Source organism: Oryctolagus cuniculus, chromosome 2 (genome assembly GCF_964237555.1).
Source record: "Oryctolagus cuniculus chromosome 2, mOryCun1.1, whole genome shotgun sequence".
NCBI lineage: Eukaryota > Metazoa > Chordata > Mammalia > Lagomorpha > Leporidae > Oryctolagus > Oryctolagus cuniculus.
This window is the reverse complement of record NC_091433.1, coordinates 132,832,586-132,851,848: the sequence shown is the minus strand read 5'-3', so window position 1 is coordinate 132,851,848 and position 19,263 is coordinate 132,832,586. Positions and strand designations below refer to the sequence as shown.

Genomic DNA, 19,263 nt, shown 5'->3' with positions numbered 1-19,263 from the left:
GCTCTCTATTCCAAGTAGAACATTTAAATTAAATATTATCCATGTATAAAGAACATTTCTATTCTTATGATAATAAGAATACTTGCCTTCTTTGTTCCGACTATGATATCTATTGTATTTTGGTAGGTGAAATAATAAGGATTTACTTTTCAGTTTAGTGTTACTTGTCTATTATAAATGCTGGAGCTATTGGTGAAATCTACTTATGTGAATACTTGGTTGTTCCAGTTAAAAGCAGGAAATGATACTGCTACTTCAATATCTATACAGAACACCATGAAACCTACAAATCAGCTTTGTCTTTGGAAGCATTATGAATTTTTTGGTAGAAGTTTTACTTTTAAATTATACTAGCCAAACTTAACAAATAAATGTATTGGCCAGAAGCTTTTTAGAAGGCAGGATAAAGCCACCCTAGAGGAATGTTGGTTTTATTGAACAAACGTGACCCTGAGATATAAGGAACTTTTTCTCTCCCACATTTATTCAGTGGCCTAGTTCTCCTGTCTTTAGATATAAATCCAGGTAGAGTATAGGGCCATGACTTTTCTGATCATTCCAATGTGTGACTTATTTAACAAATGTCATTTCAATAATTGATATATCAAGTGAAAATTCAAACTTAGAGTTCTTGCTTCTTGCCAGTAGGAAGCTGGCTCTGGGGGAAGGGGAGATGATGGGCTTTTCTTTCTCCACCTAGGCTTCCTCCATCTGCCACTCTCCCCTCAACCTACCTCACAGGGGCTGAAGCAGCAGGGAGGCAAGAGGAGCAGGACTGTCCTGCTTGAGTGCTATTGCTGTGGTGATACAGGATCAGCCCTCTGGAGCCTTCTTAGACATTTAAAGTTGATTGTTGGGGCCAGCATTGTGGTGTTGCAGGTAAAGCCACCACCTGTGGCGCCTGCATCCCTTGTGGGTGCCGGTTCGAATCCCGGCTGCTCCACTTCTGATCCAGCTCTCTGCTAATGTGCCTGGAAAAGCTAACAAGCCTTGGAAGATAGCCCAACTGCACAGGCACCTGCACCCACGTGGGAGACCCCAAAGAAGCTCCTGGCTCCCAGCTTTGGACCAGTCCAGCTCCAGCTGTTGCCGCCATTTGGGGAGTGAAACAGTGGATGGAAGATTTCTCTCCCTCTCTTTCTGTTAATTCTGCCTTTCAAATAAATGGATAAATTTTTTTCAAAAACAAAGTTGATTGTTGTGGGCATTTTCCTGGTTCCTTTGTCAACCCCATCACCAGGGAACTGGAGAACCACTTACCTGTGGTTCTGTTGGCAAGGTAAATGCAGTTCTGCTTTCTCAGAAACTAGGAATCAAGTCAGTGACGTCTTCAGGTTCTCTGTGCTGGTCTGTTTGCCCCTTTTACCCAAATCTTTTGACAGAATCTAGTATGATCTCATGCTGGCTATCTCTTCATGCCCCCTACCTACTCCATGGGAAATACCTGCACATCCTTTGTGCTTATAAATTCTGCACATGCAAGCTGATCCCCGTGGAGCTGTCATTCCCTGCTTCCCACCTCCGCCCCCAAGCTGCCTCAGCTAGCTTTTCTCAGTTCAGATTTCTCAGGCATGAAGCAGACACTAGTCCACTGGGGCCCCAAACTCCATATACTGCCAATGCGAGTGTAAATTGTCACACTATGCAGTCAACCCAGAGAGGAATTTGGCATAGTTAATTAAATTGAAAACTTTTCAGCAAACCCACTTCTGGGGATCTGTTTGGTGAACTTTTTTTTTTTTTTTTTTTTTTTTTTTTTTTTTTTTTTTTGCAGATGAAGTCCATTTCTTCTTTGTAAGAACATTAAAGTAGAAACAACTCCCTCGGTAAGGGAACTGATAAAATATGGGTCATATAATGACTGGATATATCAGTTATTGAAATAACTGAAAATTAACTAGAGCTTTCTGTCCAAAATATAATTTTGAGAGATGAGAAAGAGGCAATATGTTAGGTTCTGTATGGTTCTATTTTATATGTTTGAATATGCAAAGCAAAATACGTTTTTGGGTTTGCAGGTAAGGACATGTGCAACAATAATATACTATTGGCAGGATGGGGATCACCTCTGCGGAGACAGAATGAGATGGAGGGCTGGTACAGAGGGGGCTCCTGCCTATCTATATTCTACTTTAAAAGCATGAATCACCAGTTACACTACAGTAAATCTGGCGGGGAGGGGTTAATGAATCAAAGCAAGATAAGATTTTTAAACCAGTGGTGGGTCCACACGTGTTTGTCACTCTATTTGGAATTCTTCATTATATTGTACTCAAAAAGTAGAAGGGAGTCGGGGAGTGAAAGCTGCCTCAAACAGGGCTGCAAACCAGGTCTACACCTGTAAATTATGCTAGGGCCTCCTGAGGGCACTTTAAGCTGATCCAGCTTCTTATTCAGCTACAGGCCTGGCGCTGAGTGTGGGACTGTGCGCTGTAACCCAGCGAGTCTCTTTGCTGTTCTCAGTAGGCGAGGGTTGACGTTCAAGCACCCGTGGCGTCCCACGCAGCTCCTCATTCCTGGTTCTCCTCCCACAGGAAGCCACGCCCAACCCTGCAAGGCCTCAGCTCCAAGCCCCCTAGGGGCCCCGAGCCCCAGCCGCATCGGCTTCTAGCTCGTCTCCCGGCAGGACTCCAAGAAGCCTCGGAGCTCAAGGAACCCTTGTGAATGAACGACCTGCCACCCCAAGTCTTGGCAGTACAAAGGGTTGTGTGACCTACCCCTAAAAACGATGTTTGCCCCAACCCTGCGGTTAGCCACCGGTCGGCCGCAGTACGGGAGCCACCCATCCGCATACGCTCCGCCCACACGCCCGCTTGTCCCCGCCCCTTCCGGAGGCTCGCCGTGCGCAGGCGCCGCCCGGCCCGCGCTTTGTTGAGAAGGCAAGGGGGCGAGGCCCTGCGGTCCTGGCGCGCCGCGCGGCAGGACGCGGCGGGCGGGGCGGGGATGGAGGTGGTAGCGTCCGCTGCAACGGTTGGGGCTGCGCGTGAGAAGGTGGCAGTGTAGGCACCTGAGCTGCGGGGAGGCCGGCGGCGGCCGGGCCATGGCGGGAGACCCTCTCCTTTGGGATCCCTGAGGTGCGCTCCCTGAAGTCCCGGGGAGTCGTGTCCCATGGGCTCGCTGAGCAGCCGAGTTCTGCGCCACCCGGGGCGAGCCCGAGCCCAGCAGGAGCCGGGGCCCGGGGCCGGGGGCTCGGCCCGAAGGCCTGAAACTGGAGGCGACGCGTCCGGTCACGGCTTCTTCTACTACCCGGTCAGCCGTAAGCGCAAGCAGAGCAGCGGGGCCTTCTACTATCACCCCGACTCCGAGACAGACGAGGATGAGGAGGAAGGGGACGAGCAGCAGCGGCTCCTCAACACCCCTCGGAGGTGAGTCGGGGACGGCGCGCCGGCACCCGCACCCGCACCTGTTGGGCCTGGGCAGAGCAGATGTGCCCTTGACATGGTAAAGGTGGCCGCTGCCCAGAGGCCGGTCGGGTCCGGGGGCGCCCTGGGAGGTGCCCCGGGCTCTGCATTGGTAAGCCATAGACGCTGCCGGGGTGCTGGGGTAGCCCCAAGATGAAACAGAAACGCCAAGCGAGGCCTGCGTCGCTGTAACCGCAGAGTCGGGCGGCTGGCCGGCCCTGTCTCGTCACCTCTGCCCCCAGTGAGTAGCCGCAGACCCAGTTGTTTTGCATCCGGTTGCCTTAAATAGTGCAGAGAGGTGTATTTCGCACTCCTGCCGTGGCGCAGGTGGGGGCGATGATTGTCCGCAGGTGTTCGCCTTCACTGTGAGGGTTCGCAGTGGTTTACGTTTGTTCCTCCCTAGGAGCAAACTTTTCAGAGCCTCCAGTTATTGAAGTTGTGTGAAGCTGCACTGTAACTTACTTAACTTTTTTTTTTTTTTTTTTTTTTTGCAAGAGTTGAAAAGCAAAACATTTACTTGTACTTGTGAACTGCGACGTGGTGGATAGAGGTTGCATTGTCTGATAAACAATCTGGCTGCTCTTTTCTATTTTCACTTGTTTGTTTGAAAGGCAGGCAGACACAGGGATCTTCCATCTGCTGGTTCACTCCTCAAATGCCCACAACACTGGATTGGAGCTAAAAGCCTAGATCTCAGTCTAGATTTCCCACCTGAGTGGCAGTGACCCAACCCTTGGACCATCCATCACCTGCTGCCTCCCAATTGCGCATTAGCAGGAAGCTGGATTAGAAGAAGAGGAGCCAGAATTCGAACCAGGCCCTCCAGTATGGGATGTGGGTTCTGCTATACCAAAGGCCACCGCTTGTTTCTGCTTTTAAAAGGTTATTAGTAGGCCGGCGCGCGGCTCACTAGGCTAATCCTCCGCCTAGCGGCGCCGGCACACCGGGTTCTAGTCCCGGTTGGGGCACCGGATTCTGTCCCGGTTGCCCCTCTTCCAGGCCAGCTCTCTGCTGTGGCCAGGGAGTGCAGTGGAGGATGGCCCAGGTGCTTGGGCCCTGCACCCCATGGGAGACCAGGAAAAGCACCTGGCTCCTGGCTCCTGCCATCGGATCAGCGCGGTGAGCGCCGGCCGCGGCGGCCATTGGAGGGTGAACCAACGGCAAAGGAAGACCTTTCTCTCTGTCTCTCTCTCTCACTGTCCACTCTGCCTGTCAAAAAAAAAAAAAAAAAAAAGGTTATTAGTGGCTCTCTGCTGTGGCCAGGGAGTGCAGTGGAGGATGGCCCAAGTCCTTGGGCCCTGCACCCCATGGGAGACCAGGATAAGTACCTGGCTAGTGCCATCGGATCAGCGTGGCGCGCCGGCCGCGGCAGCCATTGGAGGGTGAACCAACGGCAAAGGAAGACCTTTCTCTCTCTCTCACTGTCCACTCTGCCTGTCAAAAAATAAATAAATAAATAAATAAATAAATAAAAGGTTATTAGTGGGACCGGCGCTGTGGCGAGCAGGTAAAGCCACTGCCTGCTGTGCCGGCTTCCCATATGGGCGCAGGTTCAACTCTCAACTGCTCCACTTCACATCCAGCTCTTTGTTATGGCCTGGGAAAGCAGTAGAAGATGGCCCAAGACATTGGGCCTCTGCACCTGCACAGGAAACTTAGAAGAAGCTCCTGGCTTCGGATTGGCACAGCTCCAGCTGTTGTAGCCACCTGGGGAGTAAACCATTGAATGAAAGGCTCTTTCTCTCTCTCTTTGTCTCTCTGCCTCTGCTTCTCTGTAACTCTGCCTTACAGATAAATAAATAAATCTTTTAAAAAAATTTTTTAAAGTCATTAGATTACTTAGATGTAGTTGTTTAAAATTTTTATTTTATTTGAAATGCAGAGAGAGATGGTCTGTTCTCTGTTTCACTCCTAAATGCCCACAGTAGCAGGACTGGGCCAATTCTTCAGCCATTGCCTAATGTCTACCAATCTGTGCATTAGCAGGAATCTAAAATCAAGAGCTAGAGCTGGAACTGGAGCTAGAACTTGAACCCAAGCACTCCTACATGACACCTGGGCATCCAAAGCAGCATCTTACCTGCTGCACCAAATGCTTGCTTTAGATAAATCAATTTTTTAAAAAAAAAAATTCATTCAAAAAAATTACCACAGGTGTTGCATATTAGTTTAAAAATTACTACAGATTTACACATTATGTAAAAATCTTAGACTAGTTTGATTTATGAAGCCTTTCATACAGTTTACATTTTGTGAATACTGTTCACTAACCTCCTTGAAGAATCAGTGTAGTGTTTTTATTTACTTATTTATTTGAAAGGCAGAGTTAGGGAGAGACAGAATGAGAGACCTTCTGTCTGCTGGTTCACTCCACAAATGGACTCAACACTGGGGGCTGGTCCAGGCTGAAACTAGGCTCCCAGAACTCCATCTGGGTCTCCTACATTGGTGGCAGAGGCACTTGGGGTCATCTTCTACTGCTTTTCCAGGCACGCTAAGCAGGGAACTGGATCAGAGGTGGAGCAGTTGGAACTCTTAAGTTTGAGTTCCATCCTCTGGTTCACTCCCCAGATAGCCACAGTGGCTGGAGTTGAGCCAATCTGAAGCCAGGAGCTTCCTGGTCTCCCACATGGTTGCAAGGGCCCAAGGACTTGAGCTGCTTTCCCAGGCACATTAGCAGGAAGCTGTATAGAAGTGGAGCATGGAGTGCCCATATGGGATGCCGCTGCAGGCTGCGGTTTTAACCCACTGCACCACAGAGTCAGCCCCCGTCAGTGTATTTTTTTTTTTTTTTTTAATTTATTTGACAGGTAGAGTTTACAGACAGTGAGAGAGAGAGAAAGGTCTTCCTTGCATTGGTTCACTCTCCAAATGGCCGCAACGGCCAGAGCTGCGCCGATCCGAAGCCAGGAGCCAGGTGCTTCCTCCTGGTCTCCCATGCTGGTGCAGGGCCCAAGGACTTGGGCCATCATCTACTGCTTTCCCAGACCATAGCAGAGAGCTGGATCAAAAGTAGAGCAGGCGGGGCTAGAATCAGTGCTGGAGGCAGCGGCTTTACCCCACTACACCACAGCGCCAGCCCCAGTTAATAGTCTTATTTTCTTTGTAAGTAAAATAGAAATACTCATACCTGCTTTATAAAGTTTGACAAATAGGAGAGTGAATACAATGCATAGTACTTGGCTTGTGAGCACTCAAGTAAGTATTATATTTTCTTGATGAATTGACCCCTTTACCATTACAAAATTTCCATTCTACTTTATCACTGCAAATATAGCCACTACCACTTTTATTTTAAAGATTTATTTATTTATTTATTTGAAAGTCAGAGTTACACAGAAGGAGGAGAGGCAGAGAGAGAGAGAGGTCTTCCATCCGATGGTTCACTCCCCAATTGGCCACAACGGCCAGAGCTGTGCCAATCTGAAACCAGGAGCTTCCTCTGGGTCTCCCATGCAGGTGCAGGGGCCCAAGGACTTGGGCCATCCTGTACTGAATTCCCAGGCCACAATAGAGAGCTGGATCAGAAGTGGAGTAGCTGGCATTCAAACCGGCATCCATAGAGGATGCCAGCCCTGGAGGCAACAGCTTTGCCTGCTATGCCACAATGCTGGTCCCAATATAAATCATGCTTGGCCGGCGCCGCGGCTCAGTAGGCTAATCCTCCGCCTTGTGGTGCCTGCACACCGGGTTCTAGTCCGGGTCAGGGCGCTGGATTCTGTCCCGGTTGCCCCTCTTCCAGGCCAGCTCTCTGCTGTGGCCAGGGAGTGCAGTGGAGGATGGCCCAAGTCCTTGGGCCCTGCACCCCATGGAGACCAGGATAAGTACCTGGTTCCTGCCATCGGATCAGCGCGGTGAGCGCCGGCCGTGGCGGCCATTGGAGGGTGAACCAACGGCAAAGGAAGACCTTTCTCTCTGTCTCTCACTGTCCACTCTGCCTGTCCAAAAAAAAAAAAAATCATGCTTTTTTGAAGGGAAGAGTTTTAATCTCATAGTGAAATGTAATCTTTTTCTTACAGTCCATCAGGTGCTTAAATTGGGCCCTCTTTTCATTTGTATCTTTTTTTTATTTTTATTTATTTATTTATTTTTTGACAGGCAGAGTGGACAGTGAGAGAGACAAAGAGAAAGGTCTTCCTTTGCCGTTGGTTCACCCTCCAATGACCGCGCTGATCCGATGGCAGGAGCCAGGTGCTTTTCCTGGTCTCCCATGGGGTGCAGGGCCCAAGCACCTGGGCCATCCTCCACTGCACTCCCTGGCCACAGCAGAGAGCTGGCCTGGAAGAGGGGCAACCGGGACAGAATCCGGCGCCCCGACCAGGACTAGAACCTGTTGTGCCAGCGCCACAAGGCGGAGGATTAGCCTAGTGAGCCGCGGCGCCAGCTCATTTGTATCTTTTTTTTTTTTAAATATTTATTTATTTGAAAGGCAGAGTTACAGAGAGAAGGAGAGGCAGTTACACACACACACACACACACACACACACACAGATGTCTTCCATCCATTGGTTCACTCCCCAATTGGCCACAATGGCCAGAGCTGTGCCAATCTGAAGCGCCTAGACCTTCCTCCTGCTGCAGTCTGAATCTTCCTGCTTTTATTCTGGGACTTGATTTTATCCCATCTCTAGGATTTTCTATAGCCCGTATCTTTTGTTTTTCTTTAAAATTTTTATTTATTTGAGAGGTGGGAACACATACGCACACAAATCCCATCCACTGGCCTGCTCCCCAGATGCTTACAACAGGCCTTGGTTAAGGCTGAAGCCAAGAGCAGGAACCTAATCTAGGTCTCCCGTGTGGGTGGCAGGAACTCTTTACTTGAATCTTCATTGCTCAAGTCATTGTCTGCATTAGCTGCAGGAAGCTAGAGTCAGGAGCTGGTGCTGTCAACCCCAGATATAAGACAAGAACATCTTGTAAGCCTAACACCTGGCCCTGTATCTTTTTCTTTCTTACTCATCTTAGGGAACTACATGCTCAAGTATTTTTCCAAGAAAGTGTATGAAAGCAGGTAGTTTGTGCATACCTAAATGTAAATTTAGTTTCACTCAACTCATCCTTTGAGGGGTATGGTAATCTAATGTAAAATAACTTTCTAATGTAAAATAACATCTTTTATGATATTATGTCATCTTCTGGCCTGCAGCTTTGATGAAAAATTTGATCCTGATCTAATTTTCTTTTCTTTTTAGGTGGCCTTTTTTCCCCCCTTTCCTCTCTGTAACTGTTTCTTGGTGATTTGGAATTTAGTTGGCATTTGTTTAAGTGTGGGTTTTTTTTTTTTTTTTTTTTTTTGGACAGGCAGAGTGGACAGTGAGAGAGAGAGACAGAGAGAAAGGTCTTCCTTTGCTGTTGGTTCACCCTCCAATGGCCGCCGCGGCCGGCGCAACGCGCTGATCCGATGGCAGGAGCCAGGAGCAAGGTGCTTTTCCTGGTCTCCCATGGGGTGCAGGGCCCAAGCACCTGGGACATCCTCCACTGCACTCCCTGGCCACAGCAGAGGGCTGGCCTGGAAGAGGGGCAACCGGGACAGAATCCGGCGCCCCGACTGGGACTAGAACCCGGTGTGCCGGCGCCGCTAGGCGGAGGATTAGCCTAGTGAGCCGCGGCGCCGGCCAAAGTGTGGGTTTTTTAATGGCCTTGGTGTTTGGTAGATCTTACAATCTAGAAACTCATGTACTACTTTCATTTTGGGAAATTTTCTTCCATATTTCTTTTGTTACCTTTGTTTTCTGTTTCCAGGATCCTTCTTGACTGGATTTTGGATTTCCTGGATTACACTTAACTTAGTTTATTTCCTTTCTAGGTCTTTTGTTCTGTGTCTGGGAAATTTCCTTAATGTTTTCATCATCCCTTTTTTTTTTTTTTTTTTTGTAACCATGTTTTTAGTCTCTAAGAGCTATTTTTTGTTCTGAGTAATCCTTTATTATAACTCCAGTTCTTTTATAAATGTAATAATTTCACATCTCTGGGTATACTAATGTATACTCTGTAATCAGAAGTGTTTTTCTGTTTTTTTTTTTTTTTTTTTTTTTTTTTTTAAGTTCTTTTTCCTTGAATTATGCTTTCCTCTGGGGCCAATTTCTCTCCCTCTCTCTCCTCTATTCTCCCCTCATCCCCTCCTACTTTATGCTTCTAATTTTCCTTTAGTTGACAATTCTTGGTTGTCCGCGTACAGTTAAGAGTGAATATTTCTGTGTTTATGTGTGGTAGGTTGTTTTTTGTTTAATTATTAATTATTAGAGAGACAGAAATCTTCCGTTCAAGGTTCACTCCCCAAATGCTTACAGTGGTTGGAACAGGGCCAGACTGAAGCCAGGAGCCAGGAACTCAATTCAGGATTCCCTCGCGGGTGTCAGAGACTCAACCACTTGAGCCATCACAGCTGCCTCCCAGGGTCTGCATTAGCAGGAAGCTGGAGGTGGGACTGAATGTGTTTTAATTGAGTCAATAGTTGTAATTCCAATGAGCCTCTTTGAGTAGTAAGACTAATAATTAAATTGGATATGGGTGGGGCATGCTTTGTTTTAGAGCAGAGATTCTTAGTCTTTCTTGGTTCACAGTACCCTTAGTGGCTTAGTAATTTTTTTCATGACATTCCTGCCAAAAGATGTACTTCGTGGTTGGGTCCAAAACAGCTTAATAGTAGTAAATTGCATGGGATTTGAAAGATATGACTGTTTCCTTTCAATGTGAAATTATTTCACCTGCCTGAGTTTGTGCTGCTGGTCCACGTGCTTCCTTTTTTTTTTTTTTTAAGATTTATTTATTTGAAAGTCAGAGTTACACAGGGAGAGAAGGAGAGGCAGAGAGAGAGGTCTTCCATCCGCTGGTTCACTCCCCAATTGGCTGCAACGGCCAGAGCTGTTGATCTGATCTGGAGCCAGGAGCTTCTTCCGGGTCTCCCAAAGCGGATGCAGGGGCCCAAGGACTTAGGCCATCTTCCACTGCTTTCCCAGGCCGTAGCGGAGAGCAGGATTGGAAGTGGAGCAGCTGGGTCTTGAACCGGCACCCATGTGGTATGCTGTCACTGTAGGTGGCAGGTTTTACCCATTATGCCACAGCACCGGCCCCCAGGTATCTGCACACAGTTTAGGAACCATGATTTAGGGTGAATGGGTTGGGACCTAACAGGCTATATGTTCTTCAAATGCCAGAGTGGGGATTGCTTTTTCTGGGGCACCAGTTCCTACACTAAAGCCTCATTTCTTTCTGATAAGTCCCATTTCTATCTGAAAAGCCTTGGCATCTTTTTGCCTGGCTGTCTGTTCTGTCTTCACAGAGAGTGAGGGAAGCCTTTAGCGGAACAAGTTTCCTCATTTTCTGCCCTGCTTTTCACTTCTGCCTTTTATTTCCCTCAGACACAGCCTTCCTTCCCCTCCAGGGTTGAGATGGGCTTAACCTGCATTTGACTCTTCATAATGTATTTTGGGTTGTAGCTTTCACTGCTTTTTTGTTGGTGGTAGTGGTGGTGGTGTGTTTTTTTTGTTTGTTTGTTTGTTTTGTTTTGTTTTGTTTTGTTTTTTTTTTTTTTTGACAGGCAGAGTGGACAGTGAGAGAGACAGAGAGAAAGGTCTTCCTTTGCCGTTGGTTCACCCTCCAATGGCTGCCGCGGCCGGCGCACTACAGCCGGCACACTGCACTGATCCGAAGGCAGGAGCCAGGTGCTTCTCCTGGTCTCCCATGGGGTGCAGGGCCCAAGCACTTGGGCCATCCTCCACTGCACTCCCTGGCCACAGCAGAGAGCTGGCCTGGAAGAGGGGCAACCGGGACAGAATCCGGTGCCCCAACCGGGACTAGAACCCGGGGTGCCAGCACCATAGGCAGAGGATTAGCCTAGTGAGCTGTGGCACCAGCCAGGAATTATTATTTTTTTAAGATTTATTTATTTATATATGGAACTTGTATAACAAAATTTAGAAGAAAAGGTTTTTTTTCTTAATTTGAAAGTCAGAGTTATACAGAGAGAGAAGAGAGAGAATGAGAATGTTCCATCCACTGGTTTACTCCCCAAATGGCTACAACGGCTGGGGCTGGGCCAGGCCAAAGCCAGGAGCTAAGATCTTTATCCAGGTCTCCCACATGGGTACAGGGGCACAAAGACTTGGGCCATCTTCCACTGCTTTCCCTGGACACATTAGCATGGAGCTGGATCAGAAGTGAAGCAGCGAAGACTGAAACCGGCACCTATATGAGATGGCAGCACTGCAGGCAGAGATTTAACCTTGTACGCCACAGTGCCAACAGGGACCGGGAATTGAACTCAAGCACTGATGTGGGAGGGAGGCTTTTAACCAACATGTTAACCGTGGGCCTCATGCCTGCCTCAGCATGTGCTTTCTTTAATGTTTGTTGGGAGACCAGACACTGGTTCAGGATACCATCTGAAGCAGTCACTTCATTTTTAAAAGGAGATTTAAAAGTTTTAACTACTAGGAAAACTGTCACAATTGGTTAGGAATTTGAGATATAAATCGACCTCAACCAGAATAGTTTCTTCATTTATAGGATCATCTTGAGCAGTGATTTTTCCAGCTTTTTTTCTTTAATCATTTCTACTTTAAGTTAAATTTTGTGGGAGCAGGCATTTAGCCAAGAGGTTGACACCAGTTAAGAGGCCGATGTGCCCCCCCACTCTGTCTTTCAATGTAAAAAAAAATAAATCTTACACAGAAATGCAGTCTATTTTTATATATAATAGGTGGTATTGCTCTGGCTGAAGTTAGGTGAGATGTTCAGAGTTAATGGCCCAGCACTCCCTGGTGGTCTCTAAGGTGCCTCTCCTTGAGCATAGTTTTGAAACCTTTGGTCTAAAAATGCAAGCCATTTATCCAGTGAGAGTGGGTGGGGTAGGGTTGATTGGTTAAAAACTCATCTTACTTACCTTGGTACTAAAATAAGATTAAATGTAAATTATTTTAAAATTACTTGGGTGGATGAAATTTTTACTTGTGGCCTCCATTTTCTAGCAAATTAGTTCAATTATACTGAGAGCCTCCATAGGACTGGTTTCTAAATAAGCAAAAACCATCTGACTTCTTAATCTGTTGAAATGCAATTAAATTCAAAAATAAAAAGTTGCTAAAAAGTGTCTAGTGAGGTGTTGGCGCTCTGGAGTAGCCAGTAAAGCTACTGCCTGCAGCGCTGGCATCCCATATGGGTGCCAGTTCGAATCCCAAGTCCCAACTCTTCCACTTCCCTTCCAGCTCCCTGCTATGTCCTGGGAAAACAGTAGAATATGACCTAAGTACTTGGGTCCCTGCACCCGTGTGAGAGACCCAGAGCAGGCTTCTGGCTTTGGATCAGCCCAGCTCTAGCCTTTGTGGCCAACTGGGGAGTGAACAAGTGGATGAAAGACCTCTCTCTGCCTCTGCCTCTCTCTAGCTCTGCCTTTCAAATAATAAGTAAATAAACCTTTAACAAAAAGTGTCTAGTGAAAGATCTCCCTCCCATCCTGCCCCCATCTGTCCACTCCTGGGAATTGAGTGCCCCAGAAAGCATTGTCCTTCTGAGTAGGCTTTCAGATACAAGCAAATTTCAGTTTATAATGTCCACAATAGATAAGTTGACTCTTCAACAGGAATTGAACAAAGTGTATTTTGAAATATCCAAAATCGGTAAAACATTCCATTATATATGTAACTTTTACATTTCTTTTAACAGGAAAAAATTAAAGAGTACATCCAAATATATTTACCAAACGTTATTTTTGAATGGTGAAAATAGTGACATTAAGATTTGTGCTCTAGGAGAAGAGTGGAGCTTACACAAAATATATTTATGTCAAGTAAGTATTTTATTTTTCTGTTTAGATATCCATGGTATATATTCTTCCTGACCTGTAATAACTAACAGAGCACCTAAAAGGTAATCTATCAAAGTGAAATTGACACTTTGAGAAGTAATGACTTTGAACAGCTCTTGTCTCAACTATTGAGGAAACAGGTTTTTTTTTTTCCATACTATTTATTGAACTCTTTATTTAACATAGAGTTAATCATATGTGTATAAAGTTAATTGAAAATAGATCTTAGTAAAAAATAAGAATGGGAATAAGGGAGGAGGGAGAGGGCTGGGAGAGCTGGTGGGAAGAACCACCACATTCCTAAAGTTGTAATTATGAAATGTGTGAAGTTTGTATTCCTTAAATAAAAGGTTTCTGGGGAAAATAAGTAAATAACCATGGTAGTCAATTACAAAAATGCAACCTCTTTGAATTCATATTCTTTCCTGTTTCTTGTTTCTATGTGTTACAGTAATATTTTACATGGAGAATAGCTGTTAAGTTCTTCATCTGATAAAAAAAAAGTCTGTTTTATTAAAAACATGAACAGTGTTAGTGAAAATTTAGTTTTGCTTAGAAAACAGATTTTGAAATTTCATTTCATATGAGCTGAGCATTGCCTGCTTGTCATTACTTCAAAAAGGTGCTTATTTTGATACTTTCTGATGATAAAGTGGAAAAAGGAAAAAATGATTAACATTAAAGTTGAGAATGGTAAATTACTATGTATATGATTATTTAAGCTGGATAAATTAATTTGAAATGTTGGCTTTGCAGCTTAGGCTGAATGTGAATGGAAAGTTCTTGACACTCTTCCTTCTCTCCTAGAAAATCCAGTTACACTGAAGACAAATATGTAGACTGTCACTTAGCCAAATAGATATTTAGTCTCTGTGCTGAAAATATTACTATCTGCCACCCCATTTTAAAGGTTCAGAGCTTTCAAAGCAGAAGAAATGTTGCTGTAATGGCTCAGCTTTTTGTTTGTGTGTATATATATGTATATATATTAATCAAATATATATGTAAGGCATTGTTTTAGGCACTGGGATAACACAAGGAGCAGTTCTTATCCTTGTGGAGATTGTCTTTCCTATCTGCTTTACCATTTGAGAGTAATTATGGGGGCTGGTGCCGTGGTTCACTTGGTTAATTCTCCACCTGTGGTGCCGGCATCCCATATGGGCGCTGGTTCTAGTCCCAGCTGCTCCTCTTCCAGTCCAGCTCTGTGCTGTGGCCCGGGAAGGCAATGGAGGATGGCCCAAGGTCTTGGGCCCTGCACCTGCATGGGGGACCAGGGAGAAGCACCTGGCTCCTGGCTTTGGATCGGCGTAACGCTGGCTCGCTCTCTCACTGTCTGTAATTCTGTCAAATCAAAAAAAAGAGTAATTATGCTACTAAGATGGTATAATATAGCATTTTTCATTAAAAGCATTAGATCAGCAGTTTTTTCTCCTACATTTTAGTCATGTTCTTATTTTTGTAAGTTTATTTGACTTGAATTATGTAACTCATATATTAAAATACTGATCTTAGCTTGAAGATATGATTCATATCTTTCTAGTCTCTGAAAGCAGTTTTTGAGTTTGAGGGTGAAGAATGTTTCTGTTAAAACATTGCCACTCATGAAAACTGGACTGATGTTCAAGCCACATGCTCAAATATAAGCCCCTTGAGGACAAAAGTAATGTCTGCTATATTCACAGTGCCTTCTTCCTACAGTTGGCCCTCTGTATCTGCAAGTTTCGAATGTGTGGATTCAACCAACTGTGGATCAAAAATATTCAGAGAATAGAAATATTCAAAGAATAGAAATCTGTGTCTGTGCTGAATGTGTATACACTATTTTTGTTATTCCATAGACAATACAGTAGAGCAACAATACAGTATAGCATAGATGTTGCATTAGGTATTATTAGTAACTTAGCAGTGATTAAAAGTATACTATAGATTATATGTAATATAATATGTAGATTATATGTAATACTATGAGCATTCATGGTTTTTAGTGTCTATAGTGGGTCTTGGAACCAGTATAATTAGTAAAATTTAAAATAAATTAGTTAATATTTGATCATTCCAAAGTACAAATTCTAATTCTGAGGGGTACTGTCTGAAAGGTAAATAGTGACTTCATCCATTCTAGCACCTTTTCAAGACTTCAAGTTTGATCTGGAATTTTTTAATTTGATTAAAACTAAACATTAGATTTTCCCCAGTGCCTTTGGGGATCATCCTGTTAGTGCTGACTTTGGACTGATCTGGACCCTTGTGTAGCCACTGAAATACATTAAACATCCAGCAGTTTGAGGACTTTTAGTTTCCTCTTCTCTCCTCATTACATATTGTGTCTTCATCTGGCATGTTTGTGAGAGACACTTAAGTATATGACAGCTTCTAATTGATTTTAGAACCTCATTGAGAAGGAAAACAGGTATAATAAACTCAGAAATTGTTATGACTAAGTAAAAAGCTAACCAGGTTCAAACAGTAATATAAATTCAATTCAGATAGTAATATAAGAATTTGGTTTAATTTTTGTTAAAATACTACTAAACAAAGTAGTTTTTAAAAGATTTATTTATTTATTTGAAAGAGTTACACAGAGAGAGAAGGAGAGGCAGAGAGAGAGAGAGAGAGAGAGGGAGGGAGGGGGAGAGAGAGAGAGAGAGAGAGAGAGAGAGAGAGAGAAAGAGGTGTCTTCCATCTGCTGGTTCACTCCCCAGTTGGCTGCAACGGCCGGAGTGTGCCAGTCCAGAAGCCAGGAGCCAGGGGCTTCTTCCAGGTCTCCTGCGCAGGTGCAGGGGCCCAAGGACTTGGCCCATCTTCCACTGCTTTCCTAGGCCATAACAGAGAGCTGGATCGGAAGTGGAGCAGCTGGGTCTCGAACCGGTGCCCATATGGGATGCCAGCGCTGCAGGCAAGCAGCCTAACCTGCTACACCACAGCGCTGGCCCCAAAAGTAGGTTTTGATGTACTTTTTTGATACAATAATGTCTTTGATTTCTTAGACATAGATGGTCATTTTTTTCCCTTGAAATAATGAATCAGTTTTGATAGAATAGTTGCTTGGAGGTACAATGGGAAAATAATTTGGAAGATCAAATGCTGGATAACAATTTTTTTTGTTTTGTTTTTAAGTCTGGCTACTTTTCTAGTATGTTCAGTGGTTCTTGGAAAGAATCAAACATGAATATTATTGAATTGGAGATTCCTGACCAGAATATTGATATAGAAGGTAACTACCACCATAATTAATATTATGCAAAGATAATTAAATCATACCTTTTAATTCTTTTGGTAGAAAATGAACATTTTATTTTAACCCTGTAGACTAGAAAAACAGTTCCATTTAATACCCCAAGGCAATAATTTTATATTTATTTTAATCCATAGTTTATCAGTTCTGCTTTTCTTCTCCCTGATCTGTTTAGTCAGGTGGATGATGTCAGTCTATTTGCTGTCAGTCTGTTGACTTATCTGTGTAAATCTGCCTGCCTGGGATGTGGAGGATATATGGGGCAGGAAGGAGAAATATGACTTTAAAAATACATAGAAAATCTGGTAAATAATACTCATTGATTATCCCTTGTGTGAAGATCTTTTCAGGGAACAGTAGGACATAAATCATAGTCAAGATTGTTTTAAATTTTTATGTATTTGAGAGACAGAGATATTCTCTAGTTTATTCCCCAAATGCCTACAACATCCAGGGCTGGGCCCAGGCCAAAACCAGAAGCCCAGAATTCAATCCTGATCTCCTATGTGGGTGTCAGGACCCAAGTACTTGAGTCACCAGCTGCTGCCTCCCAGGGTGTGCATTAGTAGGAAACTGGAATCAGAAGTGGAGCAGGGGCTCTAACACAGCACTCTGATATGGAATGTAGTCGTCCCCACTGGACTCCTCGTCGCTTAACCACTGTGTCAAACACCCACCCCGTCAGTGGCGTTTTAGAACTATCCTTAGTTAACTGAGGTCCAGAGAATTTCAGTGACTTATTTTGGATCTCAGAGCCGTTCATTGAGCCTGCATCAGACTACAGATTACCTAGTTCCTATCCCAGGGCTCTTTCTAGTCCCCTCATTGATAGACCAGGTAGACAAACCTGGGGCCTACCACATAGGCAAAGAGAAAAATTAAGAATGTTTACAGAGCAAACTTTGTAGTACATTCTTCAGAATGGCAGAAGAGAAAAAGATGTGCAGGCTTAGATAGCTGTGGGGCTGGACATGAGTCAGGACCATGAGCTATAATACAGACCCAGTGGTAAAGCATTGACAGTAGCAAGCTTAAGATTATCATTGGTCCTGTGTGCTTATACTTAATGATCAGTCCACTCAGGAATGTCATGAAAATTTTTCCAAGGTGTTTTGATTCTGACCACTAACTAATGTCAAGAAGGAGTATAAGAATGTACCCTAACTATAGTCAAGATGTATAAATGTTTAAGAAAACAGCTAGATTTGGTAGAATAAATAAAAGTTTACATTGTTACTAAATTAACACTAGCCTTATTTATAAAATAAACTGAAAGTATCTAATTGTAAAAATTAAAAGAAAAAAATAAGGAAGGTAGGAGCATGGGCAGGAAGGAGGGGAGGGTGGAAAGTATCCTTATGCTCTTAAATCTTAAATTATATGAAATTTGTTCACCTTACAGAAATAAAAACAATTTTAAAAACTATCCTTTTGGCCCAAGTACTTGGGCCCTGCACCCCATGGGAAACCAGGAGAAGCTCCTGGCTTCGAGTCAGCGCAGTGCTCTGGCTGGCCGTGGCGGCCATTGGAGGGTGAACCAACGGCAAAGGAAGACCTTTCTCTCTGTCTCTCTCTCTCACTGTCCACTCTGCCTGTCAAAAAAAAAAAAAAAAAAAAACAAAAACAAAAACAAAACCAACTATCCTTTATAATTAGTGATACCTGTCTTACCCTTTTATGTATGTATAATATTTAGACAAATGTCTTTGTGTGAAGACAGTCATTATTATTTTTTAATACTATTATGGATGTGATTATTATTATTTCATTCTACATGTGTACTTTTGCTTTCAGCACTGCAGGTTGCATTTGGGTCATTGTATCGAGATGATGTCTTAATAAAGCCCAGTCGAGTTATTGCCATTTTGGCTGCAGCTTGTATGCTGCAATTGGTAAGTTTGTACCTTGTTTAAGGAAAGGATCACAGCAATATTTATGTTTCAAAGTATCTATTTCAAAAACAAAAATAAAGCTTAGCTTTTTATAATTGTTAAAATTAAAATTGTATGTATAAACATGTCATTTCTTAGAAATTATTTAAAATGCTTGACCAAAAGCAATTTATTACAGCTGAGGTCATGATGTCTGTGTAAAATGAATGCACACTGCTTCCGAGTAGGTATCTTAGTATGATCACAATGTGGAAAACATTTGCTTGATTTCTGTTCATAAGTAATCTATTGTGACTCTAAGGCTGATGGCTTATGATTACTAAGTGGTTCCTGGGTTCAAAAATACTGAGTACTTTTTTTTTTTTTTTTTTTTTAAGATTTATTTTATTTTATTGGGGCCGGCACTGTGGTGTAGCAGGTAAAGCCGCCGCCTGCAGTGCCAGCATCCTATATTGGTGCTGGTTGGAGACCTGGCTGTTCTACTTCCTATCCAGCTCTCTACTATGGCCTGGGAAAGCAGTAGAAGATGGCCCAAGTCCCTGGGCCCCTGCACCCATGTGGGAGACCCAGAAGAAGCTCCTGGCTCCTGGCTTTGGATTGGCCCAGCTCCGGCTGTTTCGGCCAACTGGGAAGTGAACCAGTGGATGGAAGACCTCTTTCTGTGTAACTCTTTCAAATAAATAAAATAAATCTTTAAAAAAAAAATCTTTTAAAAAAAATTTATTTTATTTATTTGAAAGGCAGAGTGAGAGAGATATCTTCCATTGCTGGGAGGGTTGGTCCCGGCCAAAGCCAAGAGCCAGGAGCTTCTTCCAGGTCTGCCATGGGGTTGGCAGGGGCCCAAGCACTTGGGCTATCGTCCACTGCCTTCCCAGGTGTATTAGCAGAGAGCTGGGTCAGAAGTGGAGCAACCAGAACTCAAAC

General features: G+C 44.2%; 1 protein-coding gene across 1 annotated transcript in view; it reads left to right on the top strand.

Annotated features, from left to right (window-relative positions):
• The first annotated feature begins 2,861 nt into the window (after positions 1–2,861).
• The window catches only part of GMCL1 (germ cell-less 1, spermatogenesis associated), a 55,904-nt gene continuing 39,502 nt past the window's right edge, over positions 2,862–19,263 (top strand). Inside the window, exons 1-4 of the mRNA XM_002709653.5 lie at positions 2,862–3,365; positions 13,068–13,191; positions 16,330–16,426; positions 18,242–18,339. Of these exons, the coding sequence (XP_002709699.1) occupies positions 3,109–3,365; positions 13,068–13,191; positions 16,330–16,426; positions 18,242–18,339 (576 nt within the window). The 5' untranslated portion in view covers positions 2,862–3,108. The remainder of the gene's footprint in view (positions 3,366–13,067; positions 13,192–16,329; positions 16,427–18,241; positions 18,340–19,263) is intronic.